The 14,988-nt window shown below is 39.9% G+C and overlaps 1 protein-coding gene across 1 annotated transcript in view; it reads right to left on the minus strand.

Moving 5' to 3' along the window:
• Positions 1-4,531: 4,531 nt before the first annotated feature.
• The window catches only part of TTC26 (tetratricopeptide repeat domain 26), a 56,758-nt gene continuing 46,301 nt past the window's right edge, over positions 4,532-14,988 (minus strand). Inside the window, exon 18 of the mRNA XM_032106537.1 lies at positions 4,532-14,851. Within this exon, the coding sequence (XP_031962428.1) occupies positions 14,740-14,851 (112 nt within the window). The 3' untranslated portion in view covers positions 4,532-14,739. The remainder of the gene's footprint in view (positions 14,852-14,988) is intronic.

Raw genomic sequence — 14,988 nt, forward strand, 5'->3', positions numbered from 1 at the left:
CCGGCCCCCGCCTCACACGTTCGGTGACACCGCTCTCCGCGCTCCCTCCCACCGGCCCCGGCTCCTCCCTCTCCCTCCTCCCCGCTCCGCCGCCCGGTCGGAGCTACCCCTACGTTCTCCTCGCCGCCCCCGCCATCTTGGCGCCCCCCCACATAAATAGAGTAGCCCCGCAGCCCGCGCAGGCGCAGCCGGGCCCGCGTCGCTGCTGTTATTGCTCAGCTTCCCCCGGACGTCAGCGCGGCCGCCACCGCCCACACGCCGCGGGCGCCGGGCCCGCCCCCGGTTGCCGGGGCGATGCGCACGCCGAGCCCGCGGCCGTGGGGGCTGCGCAGCGCTCGTCCTCCCGGGGCAGCGTAGGGAGGCTGCGGGCCTGCTGAGGGGAAGGTCCGCTGAGGTCCCTAGAAGTCGGCGGCTGCGGGTCAATCACCAGAGAAAAGCCGCCCGTGCGGGGAGAGCGGCCGTTCCCAGCCGGAACGGCGCGGACGCACCGTGTCTCGGTGGCATCAGCCCACGCTGAGTGGAACAGCAAGAGGACATCGGGGTTTGACAAAACCGTGCCGTACGGGGTTGATCGCAGCCTGTTCCTACAGAACAGCAGCCACTGCCTGGGGTGCCGGTCTGGCCTGGGGGGACAGGGAGCTTGTTCAGCGGCCATGCCTGGTCTGTAGAGTACCAGCTCTGGCTGCAGGGAGCAGTTGTGGATTGTTGGAAAAGAGCTGTTAGAGAGAGAGGGGACAACGCAAGGAAGGCAGGGTTTGAGCAGCAGCGAGACTTCCCTCATGAGCAGGAGCTGCCTGCAAATACTGCAAGTGTTTCAGTCTGTCACCACCTACTTTGACAGACTGATGGCTGGTATTTCCAGATGGAAGCATGCCACCAAGGCAATGTGAAGTTTCAGGAAGCTTATGAACATCATGAGCATTGTATCCTCTAACTTCATTGGAGCAGAGAAAAAGACATTACCATTTTTGGGGCATATTTTCAGTCTCAGAAATACTAGGTAGGAGTGGGTTTATTCTCCTTTAAAAAATGTACTCACGCAAAGCAAACAATTTACATCTGTCTATTATTTTGGATTGATGCCTTAAGAGGCCTCCTAGAAACAGAGACTAGACAGGAGTAAGGGAATAAAAGTAGGTATTTATTTGAAAGGCCTTCAAAGGTACGCCCTGGGGAGCTAGAGGCTACTGCCAAGATGGACCCCAAGATGGATGACAGGTCATGAGTTCTTCACACTTTTATAGGTTTGGTTCATTTGCATAGCAGGGTTAATTCTCCAATTAAAGCTTCAGTTTAATGATGTAATTTCCCCTCCGCTTTTCCCCCTTAGAGGCTCTTTGGTTTATACTTTTTGGGCCTAGGATGGTCTAGGTGTCCTTGAAGAGCAGGCCCGGAGAGGCTTTGTTATGTCTACCTAGCATGAGAGAGCAGATATTAACAGGCTACAAGAAACTTCAGAGTTACACACTAAGCAGTACAGAATTTGAAAAATATGAAAGTTAAAACCTAAGGCATCAGGATAATTATAACAGACTACTCTGTGCATCACATTACTCCACTTTTCAAATTGCATGCATCACTGTGCTTGATGTGTTCCTCTTGCATAGGAAGTCGTTTGACTTGACTTGTTAATTTCGTCTAGACTCCAGAGATCCGTGACACTAGAACAATGTTACTGAAAGTTATAACATAACTAACAGGGAATGGAGGGCATTCCAGAACACTGCTTGCAGCAGCCAAGTCACTGGAATGACTGACCTGATCTGAGAAATGTAAACTTTCCTTTTGAAGGTTGAAATTTTGTTGAGCTTTATAGTCTAAGGGACTTGTTTTATCTTAAAGCCTTGCATGTTGTGGTATGACTAGCAAGCTTGGTAGAGGTGGATGTATTCCTCAAATATGTTTTGACTTTCAGCATCATAATAATTCAGTCGTCGCACTTTTCTCCTGTTGAGAATTTCATACAGCTATCTGCTGATGCACATAATAGCCAATGTATTTCTGGATTCAAACTGAGTGAGCATCCCTAAGCTCCAGACCTGTGGACCCTGCCAGGAAGATTCTGATTCTCATCAAAGTTTCTGTGTCATCTATGCCATTAAATCCTGTGATGGTAAAAAGGGGCCTTTCCTCAGAAAAAGAGCAATTTATTGCACATTAAACAGAAATCTTATGTGGAAGTCACAGGCTCTTCTGCAGCTCTGCTGAACCTTGTTTTCGATCACCAGATGGGAGACCAGACCTTGAAATAAATACAAGAAGAATACAACAGGTAGTTTGTTCACAGATAATATATACTTCGATATATCCACGGAAAGTGATGAAGATAAGCTGTATTTTAAGTATCCATTGTAAAACTCCATTCTGTCTTTCAGTCCCCTAAGATACAGGGGACTATATTCAGAAGTAATCAATGGAGGGCAGGTACTCCACAGGAAAATTAGTTTTACAAGTATCTGAATCCAGTGCTTCATATTGTTTTTTAGTGTAGATACACCTGGAAGCACATCTTGGTCAGATTTTTAACATGCTTTTTAAGTAGGAAAAAAATAAGCTGGAAAGGAACAATAATCATCTGACCCATGGTAGGGTTACAGAGAAAACCAGAAGTAGTTCTTGGAAAGAGTTTCAGGTGGCCATTTGTTCTGAGATTGCAGACCTTGATATTAGAAGCAGCCTTTCACATCTAAGGTTACTATGAAATAGTAATTCATATGCCCTCTCTTCCTTTCTCCTAGGAGTTTAATTAGACAAAGAAACCCTCGTATTTCCGTATTATCTAACCCCTATGCATCTTGGCATGCACATCGTATTTTTATAAGGCTTAGCACTTGTTTATGCAACTAGACAAACAGTAGTTCTGGATCTTTGAATTTAAAGTGAAGTTTGCTCTGAATCTGAGCATCTGAACTAAATCAGAAAGAAACCTGGCAGCGGATCCAAGCATAGTAGTTACTGGAATATGTTAATGTTACATTTGGTCCAAGACATTAGAACCACTCTGTGGATACAATATTGCTGCTAGCAAGAATATTGTATCCACACCACTCGGAAAAGAAAACAACCAAATTCACTACATCGTAAGCTCTCAAGGAATTTGGTTTTGAATACACCAGAAGAGTTCCAGGCTTGTGCTATTTCAAACAGCTTCAAGAGGAGTTAGATTTGTAATTTATCCATCTTTTTTTTTCTGTTTTGCTACCTGTTTTGTTCTTTGGCATTTAAGCTCCATCCAGCAGGTATTGTTTGTACATAGTATAATGTGCTGCACTTGTCAGTGCAACACAAATAAAAACAATATAATTTCTAAAAAGTAATTAGAGATGTTTTGTCAGTTACTGTGCTTTCTGTCAGGATATGGCCATGCTAAAATAGTCCAACATAGAATACAGATTCCTTCCCTTTGTATGTAGTCTGAAGGACACAGAAAGGTACATTAAGAGTTTAAAAAAAAAAGTAACAACTGCACAAAGAAAGTAATTTTGAGGTGATATTGAAACTGCTTTTTATTTCACTGATGAAAGCCAGTATGAGTAGATCAGACAAACTGGATGCTTGGAACTACAGCCACATCAGTGAGTGGCAATTTCTTGACCTGACTTTGTTTCAAATACAGAAAACAACACAGACAGACCAACATACCACAGAGGCCTCTACCTTAGTGTAGGTGGGATCCTCCTGCTCTGCTTTGGGCTGGCTTCTCTGTCTGTAGCACTCTCATCCTTTTGGGCTGTTACTGTTGGTTGTGGTAGTCAGCTGTACCCTGTTTCATTCAGACCAGCGCTTGCTGCTCTCCTGGACCTCATGGAAGCCACTGTGCAGCTTCCTCTGGGCTGGACACCCCACAGCAGCAGGCCCAGGGTCCCATCGGAAAACAGAGCTGTCCTTATTATCAGTAGTATCTGTCTCTGGGGAGCTTGCTTTCAGCTTCCAAGGCTATTATTTTATTTCCACGAGCTATAAGCCTGTTGTCCTTGGATGGGAATGCAGGAGAAAACATGTTCTGCTTGTATAATAATATTACATAATAAGCTTAGGTGACATGGGAAGGCAGCTTATTCTTTTCTTAAGGTGAGCGCTGGGATCTACATTAGAGGCAGCAGCTGTCGTGCCAGCCAGGTCATAGCAGGGGTAGTCACATCTCCATTACTCAAAAGTCTCCAAGACACTTCTACCAGGTTTAGGCTTGGTTGGTTTTTGTTTTGTTGTAGGTTTTGTGTGTGTGGGTTTTGGTTTGGGGTTTTTTTTGTGAGAATATCCTCATTTACCATCGGCTGCTTCCTCACTATATCCTTGGTTTCTTACGGTCCAAGCATACATCTTGTTGATCCTTGTGGTACTTTCACTGAAACTGCTGCCACAGCAGCTGCAACTTCCATTGCTGTGTCAGGAGATGATACAGCTGCAGGTAGGTTGGTGTTTGTGTAGCTTTTACTAGAACTGCTGCTGCATCACAAGAATCCACTGCACCAACAACATGGCTAGCATTGCTGGTTTTCTGTTTAATGAGGATTTCTGAATTCAAGGGTGCTTTTTTTTTTTTTTTTAAACTTCTCTTCCCTCTTACAGCTTTACTAAATTGCGCCCTGCCAGATCCAGAATCAAAGAATAATATACCCGCTCTTTCTTTCCAAAATGAAACACCAATGCCCTTCATACAACTTGGAAAACCGATTTATCTGCAGGATCCTTCCCCCTCATACTTTTATTACTGTTCTTTTAAGTAAAAATACTGTTTTCTGAAGAATATACCTCTAGCTTTCTCTCCTCAGGCACATGTACTTAAGAGCTGTTAGCAGCAGCTCTGCCACAGCCTTGAGAAGTCTGAAGAACACTTTTCAGTGAAGTAAACTGTTTGGAAGGACTGTAGGCAGGTAGAGAAATGCCAGATTCACTCTAGGAAGGCTGCGTGCATTAGCTTCAGGTAATTAGGATATCCTTTGACAGGGCAGTAATAATCATTTGTCACAATTTCAAGGCAGAGGAACTGTGATAATGAACTTTATCCCATACATTGGTATTTGCTCCCTGTGAACTGCTCAAACCTCATTTACTGGAGAATGTGAGCCTAAGAGAGACTTGGACTCCTCTCCAGAGCTTCAAGAAAAGCTTTGAACAAACCTGATGAAACGTGCAAGGTTTCAATGTCAATAGGAAGTTTTAAGAATGGCAACAATTTTTATGCAAAAAGTAGTTACTGCTCTTGTAACTGGAAATGCTTTTTACCCTTAGAAGTGGATTTAGGTGCATCTTTTGCTCACTTGCTGAGATGAGGAGTGGTCTTCCAACACCATGTTGTGTGCCAGGACAACATAAATGGCATGAGTGTGTATCTTGGAGGTAGCTGATGAAAACAAAATGTTGGTTTTTATCTCATGTAAGCTAGAAATTAGGGCAAGTCTTCATGTGAAAGATGTAAAGGGATTTGCAGGAGGGGATGTGTCATGGTAGTGTGAGTTCCTCAACCAAAGGTGGGGGTGTTAGGGTATCTATAATCTGTGCTGTTCAGAAGAATTTTCCAATGAGAAATTTAAAGCTGACACAAGTTCTGAATGCCTGGTGATTTTTATGCCCTACAGAACATTGTAACATTCTTTAAGCTAATAAATAGCATAAGACTGTTGACTTAGAGGAATCTCAGAGAACATTCAAAGCCTCAAGTGCTCTGTTTAGATGGAGTAGCAAGTTAGGAAGAAAAAGCAGTGAGAGAAAAAGGAAAGAAGAACTGCATCCTTGCCAAGGAAGAGCAAGCTGCTTGGAGAAGCTACTGTGGGAACATCTTTTGAGCCTGGAGAGAGGATGAAATATTAAGACATTAAACATCAGCTCTTAAATAGGTGCATTTACCAAGCAGAACACGGGTCATTTGTTCCTTTGGATAATGGTAGCTAAATCAATTGTAAATAACAAGATAAGAACACTTTTCTAGTTACATCTTATTTTTTAATAATTGTTTCTGCTTCTGGTGTCAAGATTTCTTGTCAGAGCAAACATGCAACTTTTATCTTTAAGCTTTCCTAATGTTAAGGGTGAACTCAGTTGGGTTTGACAAGTAAGCTGTAAATTTCTACAGTAGTAATGATTGCAGGTGGTGTGTGGACTGTCTTAAATGACATTAATTTGGGGATGTCAGCCCCTGAGATGTTTTCTCTGCCAAGCAGTGAATCCCTAAGAAATTCCTCTTTGCAGGTTTAGTCTTTACTTTTCTAAGAAGGAAGAAAAAACAGAGGGGAAAAAAATTAGTTACCTTCTAAGTGATCACAAGAAAATTAAAGCCACTGAATTACCAAAGTAACAAGCAATAGGACAAGATAAAGTTCACCTCAAATTGCACCAAAGGGGGTTTCAATTGGGTATTAGGAAAAATTCTTCATCAAAAGGGTTGTCAAGCAATGAAACAGGCCACCCAGGAAAGTGGTTGAGTCACACTCCCTGGAGGTATTTAAGGGCCATGTAGATGTAGCATTTAGGGACATGGCTTAGCCAGGATACTTCTGAGTAAGTGATTGGATTCAACCTGAATGATTCAATGGTTCTTTAAAATAACCTTTTAGTTGAAATCCTGGATTTTTTTTTTTTTGTAGATAAAAAGAATAGCAAGAAAGGTACATCAGAATTAAGCACAGAAGGGATTTTGTAGAGGTGTACCCAGTAATATGCACACACTAACACACACACACACACACACACACACACACACACTTTTTTCATTAAAAATACAAGTATACAGAAAGGCAGCAGACTTCAATGAACTGGCAAAGAAACTTAAACTGAGGAGCATCTGCCTGCTACGTGTTGATTGTGACTGTCACTTAAACCCTACCTAAGCAGAGTTTAAAATTGAAGAGGAGCTGTCTTTGAAAATAATAGACTTCCTTAATGGTAGCTCTTTTATGATTCATAGCTGCTCATTTTAAAGTGTAAGAACACCTAGATGTTTACAGAGATTGAGAGGGATTATGTGCTCTGGGGAGTTGTCCCTCACTTTTTTTCTCATTTGCACCATTTCTTTAAAGATACTTTAAAGTATGGGATGCTTCTCTCCAGATGAAAAGCCTGTTCCATCAGGCCAGCACCCCTGGAGGCAGCCGAAGATTACCCGGCTGTCTGAAACTTTGGAGTCAGGTTATTGTCTTATGTCTGTATTGTTGTCTGCCGGTTTTATTCTCCCAGTAGTAATGAAAGCCACACAAGGATATGAGTCATGATTTCCTGTAGCTCTGCCACCCACCTGTAACACGAGTAAGGAGGACTACACGGGTAGGGAGTTCTCAGTTTCAATTGCAATTTCTACACTAAAAGCAGTAGTAATGCTGTTTAATGAGGTAAGAGAGTCTGGAAGTAATTCTCAGAAGTACAAAAGGTAATGTGCCACAGATTTGCTCTCGCTCAGGGTTTCTCTTGTGGATGCTGACCTAGGACAAGACAAACACTCTCGGTGTCCTTGAGAGCAGACTCAGGCAGACTGCTGGCTAGAGGAGCCTTGGTCACTTGCCATGGTGATATTTTCTAGTTTTTAGTGAAATATAAATATTGTAATAATCATAGGAAACTTATTTTTATTAAATACTGTAATATATTTGAAATTATTATAGTTACTGTTCAGGCAACAACTGTCAAGGAACGTTCATCCCCCGGTTCATTCAAGGAGAATTTCACGTAATACATATATGTAGATGGCAAAGCGACCTTCTAGAAGTTATAAAGACATACAACATAATATTTGGCTGTGACCTTGAAGAAATGTTTTTCTTTTTTGTTCCTCCTTTCACTTTCAGACTGATTTTACCAAAACTCTAATTTCCTAACCAGGTGTTTTAATGCCTCTCAGCACTTTGGAAACTGCTTCTACTTATATAAGTTCCACACCTAGGTAAGTCACGTTATCACAGACAGCTGAGGGTGATCACATAAAGAAATTACCACATTTTTAACATTCATACAAGCTTACGATCAGAATAGTCAGAAGAATACTTTGCATGTGCAGTTCAGCATTTTCATACTTCCATGATTTTATTTCCAAGCCAAATTGCCTTCAAAAAAGCAAAGCACATATTTATCACCGAGAATTAACTACATACTGAACTTGCAGATTCAACACAAAGCTGCTTTTGATTTGCCACAGCATTAAAAATAGCATCTGAAAAATTACATATGAAAACTGATTTTCCATACATGAATAATTTAAATAGACAAATGAAATTTTATAAAACTATTTTCTTTCCACCTCAAGTTGTATTTTGAGAAGACATATGAAGTGTGAAGTTTCTGAGCATATTAAAACAAGTGTAGAATAGGAGCAATAGAAATGACAAATTTAAGAATAGAGAAGACACTACATACCAGAAATGCTTGTGAAAACAAGCTACATTTTCTGTATAAGTTCTATTTCAAATGTCATTTTTCTGACCTTAAAAGAATTACCCCTGACATTGGTAAGTAATAGTACAGTCTACTCTTATCTGAACACTCCCTCACTGTTTTAAGAGACTGAGTTATTCTTAGTGTCATGCTGATTTCTAGTCTTCCACAGTACTTACCATTTTACAAATCTGAAAATATCTTGCCTTGAATGCCTGTGAAGTGGAGCAAGACAAGTCATGCTCAGAGGTGAGGAAGGGAAAAGTGGAAAACAGCAGTACTTTACCAGTAGTCTGGTAGTCCTGTAAGGCCCATCACATTAATGGGTAGATGGGAAGGGAAAATACTCTGTAGGGAACGAGAACGTGCAGAATGAAAAGTGGACACAGTGATGAAACCTGCTTGAGAATAACTGGCTAAACTGAGTGGGGAGTCTTGTAAAGCCTGCCTCAGAAATTACTTTGTTGTGACCAGAAAATAGCTCTTCTGCCTTTAAATGCTGGGGAAAACCACCATAATTTTATATAGACAGCTTCTCAGTTTGTTCAGTAATGACTAAGTTCAGCACATGTGGCATCATGAATAAGTCAGACAAAAGTAAGACTGAATTGGTAGAATGAAAACACTAGGATAATCACCGGTATGGGAATATACCAGGCAGTTTATGACTTGGTTTATCGGGTTTTGTAATTTAATTTTTGTAACATTTTCTTAGAGACAGCTTTCACTCACGGATTCATGAGATACAATGACATCATGTGATATGAATTAATTTACCAGTTCTGCAAAGTAGGATATTGAGTTTTGTCATGTAGTGGCTCCCCATGTAATGACCTCACCCATTAATGTAAGGCAAGAAAAAGACTTTGAGTAGCTTTAGAGTAGACAGGCATAATGATCCCATCATGCTTAAGAAGGACAAAATCATCAAAGAAAATTGTAGCTGTTACAATGAGCAATGCAGCTGTTGGAATCTGAGCATGGTTCTTTTTTACATGATGTAAACAATGTCAACATTATTACATGTAATCTTAAAATGTTACCTTATATAATTCTGCACTGCTGTGTGTTTTTTCACAGAACTGACCACACGGAAGTTGCTTACAGAGATCAAGGAGCAGATGGTGGAGTCTAAGGCTCATCAATCATCTCCAGTTAAGGACCAGCTTAAAGTGTGCTTTAAGGACTGCAAAAAACTCAGTGCAATTCCTAGGTTCATGGAAGTGCAATTCAGACACAACAGCATACATAGTATCCCACTTTTTAGTTCGATTCGGCTGTATCTGAGAATCGAACTCTCAGACAGCATATTTCCTGTTCAAATAACTGGAGACCCAGGGTCTTGAAGATGTAATGTAAAAAACATATTAAAGACCATTATTTATTTTACTGGATTATTTTAAAATCTCCTGAAGAATTACTAAGAATAATACAATGTGGAGCAACTAAGCACAATTCTATGTCTAAGCATGAATTGAAACAGAAATTCTTCTTTTTATTTGAAGAATACACCGTGTCTTCTCAAAAGTTGCAGCTCTTACTAAATATAGACATTACTTTTATTTTTAAATCTTTAAATAGATGCTAGTGTAATTCATCAATTAAGCAAGACCTATAAGGAATTTAGGAGCTGTCCCTTGCCCAGAGATGTGAAATGCCTGCTTTATTTGTTCCAAATGAAAGTTTAAACTCTACAAAGTCAAAGGTAACCTTTCAGTGTGTGGCTAAATGTGATTACAGGGCCAAAACCAGAGTTGTTTCAAATTCTGCAAAAGGACTTGAGCAACTGGACTCTATCAGTCTCTCTGGGATGCTATTAGCCTCATCTAATAAAGAATGAAGTATCTCCTATGACATGGATCTTTTACAAGTTTAGCTGAATATAACAATACTGCAGTTCCTACTGATGTCATATACCTAATTTGAAGAATAGCATAATAGAGTAACTAATGTTAAATAAGTTGAGAATGACAAATGATGAAAGGCAGCCATCAGTCACCAATAACAATGTTTTGGGGATCCTGGAAGTATGGAGGATCCAAAAGACCCCTTTTGACCCAGATACAGCTGCAAAACAGCACTAATAGCTACAGAGAAACAGACTAGTAATTAGTGGGGTAAGATAGTAATGCAGAGTCATCTGCATAAGCTGGAAAACGAAGCCAATCTGAACCAAATGTATTTTTGTAGAACAAAAGGTAGACCGTCTCTTCCAAAGGATAGAATGTATTCTGGAAAATACCAGTTCTGGAAAAACCCTAGATGTCATGTCATAGTCAAGAACCAGTTTAATGCAAGGTTCCCCTGTGATAATATGGCAAAAAGGGTGAATGTAGTCTTTGAGTACCCATGAAGGAGAACAGCAAACAGCACTATGGAGAAGCATGTTTCAATGTTATATACAGTGATAAATTATGCCCAGTGCTAAACAGCCACGTTTTCAAAAAAAATCTGTTGACAAACTAACTGCCAGTTTTCCAGTCTGCAAAACACCTTTACAAGGGAAGCTGTCTTTCATACAAACAGGAATTGACTTGCTGCACTTTATGCATACCTAAACATGAAAAAAAACCCCAAAGCACCCAAAGAAAACCACCAAAAAACCAAACCAAACCAAAGAATGCCAGGCTTTAGTGGCTAACAGCAATGATGAACACGGGAAGAATTAATTTTAGAAGAGGCTAAACAAGTTAAATTTAGAATTAAGATAAAATTTCTAAAAGAGCAAATGTGATTTAACCATTTGAATAAATTGCAAAATAAAACTATGGATTTTTCATTATCCAGTCTTCAAATTAGGACTCTTAAGTTTTTCTGGCAAATGTTTTATGGTAAGTCAAGTTAGCTACTGGATTCAACACTGGTGAAATCTACCATCTTGCTCTATATAATGTCAGGCCAGGTTATCTAGCAGTTGATTAATGACTTGATTTTAAGGTTACTGGTAACACTTTCATGCAATGAATAGATTGAAAGGGAAGAGGGAAATCTGGAAATGAAACTTCAAAAAAAGTGAGTGGAAGTTACTTCTGGAGATAATACAGAGGAAAAATGGTAAAAGAGTAAACCAGTGGGCAAAATCTAGATGTTTTCTTCAATGTATGTGTAGCTCCCATATAGTGAAGCTACACGTAGCAACAGCCATATAGGTAATTGTTTGTGTCTGAGTACCTAATAGCCAAGTTCCTCATTCACGCTTCGACAGCTCTCTTATGACAATCAATGCACCACCTTCAAGCTGAGGGAACCACATAAACCTAAAGGCCTGCTACAGTCCAGAGCTGGAATGTGACATGACTTTTCTTTCACGGTGAACTTGCTACCTCCAGTTTAATTCACTTAGATGTTACTGTCAAGCTGTTGTTCAGGTATTAACAAGTTTAATTCAAGGCTGACTTTCTTATCCATCAGGAATGGGTCAGCACCCAATTAAAAGCAGTTACACACTGTTTGGGGCTTGCCTTTCTCTGCTAGTCACTATTAATGCTATGATTGCTGGCACAATGCCTTCTGTGCATTCTCTGTAGCTTATTTTTCCAGAATCAGATGCTTATTCAGAGTATAAGAATTAACTGTAATTTCCATACTCTTCCTTGAAATTATAATGATGCAGCAATTGCTTTCTGCCGTAGTCTTCCTTTTACTACATTATCCGAAATGCCACTGTTTCAATTGTATACTCACTTGCTCCTGACTCAATACATTTACCCACTTCCCTGACTCTGCACATGCATTCTTCACTGACTGCTTGTTCTAATAGGTCACTTTTCTTGTTTTCCTCCACACCTACCTTCACTCCTAAACATCCTATTTAGAGTACCCTGACTCTTTAAATTTCCACAGTTTAGGGAAATATGGAAATGGACAGGGATAAAATTTTATCTATTCTTTACTACCTTTCATTTCTGTATCAGCTAAGGCAACTTCTCATCTCTATTCTTTGAATATGACCTCAGATTAAACAATGGAACACACATTCTAGATGTATTTCTAAGATAAAATAAACACCAGTATTTCAGTACTTTTCTTGTTCTGCATTTTAATAGTACCTACATATCAGTTCTATTACCAAGACCTAAATGCTAAGACAGTATGTAAAATACCTTATTTCATCACTGCTCAAGGCAAAGCCCTGCAGTCCCCTGTTATATCTCAAATGATAAAAGCTTTATTACCAGTCAATAAAATGCACTGTGCTAAACCCCATGTTATTTAGCGTATCATTATGACATTATGGCTACAGTAAATAAAGGTGAGGTTTTAAAAAACTTCTTCACTGGTCACAGACGAGAATTTAAAATTGGCCCTCAAGATCTTATGCTGCAGTAATCACACTTATTTCAGAAGATTCAACCAACAGGTAAAATGGTCTGTAGTGGATTTGGATGCTCTGCAGCTGTCCTGCTGGTTAATCTTCAATAAAGGGAGTAATTAGATGCATTTAACATCTGCTACAAAGCCACCAACATGATTTTTTGAAGCTTTGTACCAAGATTCATAATTGTATTCCCAATCTGTTTCCAAGTGAGTTAAACTGAGATGGAAAAGAAAAATGCCATTTACAAGTGAAAAGTGTTTTGTAGCTGCTTTCAGTGAAAATACTGCTCCTTTCACACCTCTTTTGAATGAGTGTAACATTGCCCCTGCTGAAAGGCTCATTGTTGCTAGTGTGATGGATCAGTTTCTAGATATAAATGCAAGTAACCACAACTATCAATGTACTTGTAGACACCTGAATGATGATACCCACATTTTTTGCTTAAAGCAGTAAAACCAGACACATTATATGGCAGAAAGGTGTGCATGTTTGATATACACCCAGCTGCCTTAGTTTCAGCAACCTACCATAAGATCAGGACCAAGGCCATTGGCTTGCCTTTGACTGATTAATGAACATGCACTTAACCAGCCACAAACCTGCCCTCTTCCACAGCAAAATGAATACACTACTTCAACTTCTGCAGTATGAAACAACACAGACCAATGAGACATTCAACTGTAGATTCAAATAAGAGCTTTAATCAGTGTGCAGACAGTAGAGAAGATGGTGTTCTGAATTCCCCTCAAAAGATAAAAAAATACTCCTTAAGTATTTTACAAATCTATAAAATATAAAGTTTCCTGTTACAAATAATATACAGATGTTTTTTACTACAAATGTGCAACACATTTTTATGTCACGACTGTTGCCTTCTCTTAGAATCATGTATTCCCTGAACTGTTCTCCTTAAAAAAACAGGAGAGTATAATAAATCCAAAAGTATAATGAATATATTGCTCATGACAGTGGTAAATGCTGAAGAAAATTATTCAAAAGATCTTTTTATCCATCAGATTGCTAAACTAAATAGATTTCTCATGTGAACTATATTAACATGAATAAATTTTTTTTTGAGTGTTAAATTTCAAAGCGAGATTGAAAAACACAGTCTCCATGCTCTGAAAAAGATGATAAGAGAGAAAACAATCCTTACAGACAAAAAAAACCCCACCCAAATTAAGGTATTGGTAATCGAAATGCATCCAGAAAAGGATACTCCTCAGAATATGGTTTGTATTTTACCCTAGACAGGTAATCTATAGAAGTCCTAATGGAGAGACTTTTCACAAGGACAAGAGGGAATGGTTTCAGATTGAGAGTAGGTTTAGCTTAGGTATCAGGAAGAAATTCTTTACTATGAGAGTGGTGAGGCACTGGAACAAGTTATCCAGAGCAGCTGTGGATGGCCCATCTCTTGAAGTGTTTAAGGCCAGGTTGGATGAAGCTCTGAGCAACCTGAGCAGATCTGAGTGTACCTGCCCATGGCAGATTGGAACTAGATGATCTTTAAAGTCCCTTCCAACCCAAGCCATTTTATGACTACATGATTTTATGTTACATATTTTGTATTATCTGGTACCATAGTGCCTAGCAGTATCACTGTCACCATCTCTATTTGCCACATTTCATCACTTGCTGAAGTAGGCTTGTCTCAGTCACATAACAAATGATTCTTCTCCAGAGGCCAGAAGGCTTGCTGGAAAAAAACCCCCACCATGCAGTTCAGTAACTCTTGTGGAGGAATCTGGGGAACATTTGAGGAGCACTTTGATTTTGTGGACAGTTGAAATTACTATTGAAAAAATGAAACTTTGAGGAACAGAGTAGTGCAACAGAAAAAGCACCAATAAAGTTTTAACTAAAAAACCAAAACCCACCAACTTGCTGAATGTTTTGAATCTCACTGCAAGACACTCTTCCTCAGCTGGGTCAACCTGCTTGAATGTCTAAAGTCCTGCAAGGAAGGAGATACCCAGAAGGCATAGGAGAAACCAAGACCCTTGTCTTGCAGCCAGACATACAGTAGCAACTGACCTGGTTCATTTTGTGACACTATCTTAAACAGGGACTCTGTTCTCCTTGGCCCACTTTTTCATGATGCGAACAATGTATTCTACTTGAGAATTACCAGTGCTCTTCAGAAGGTCCAGCACTTCCCGTAGAGTATCTCTACAAAGGTGAAAAGCAAAGATTTAAGTGAGGGTTAGACGAAATTGATACCAAAAAGTGCTCACATCAAACTATTTCACAAAACATGGTCCTCTGAGACAGAGAGGTCCATTCATCTGCAGTGCCGGAACTGGTTA

The sequence above is a fragment of the Corvus moneduloides genome, chromosome 4, assembly GCF_009650955.1.
Source record: "Corvus moneduloides isolate bCorMon1 chromosome 4, bCorMon1.pri, whole genome shotgun sequence".
Lineage (NCBI taxonomy): Eukaryota > Metazoa > Chordata > Aves > Passeriformes > Corvidae > Corvus > Corvus moneduloides.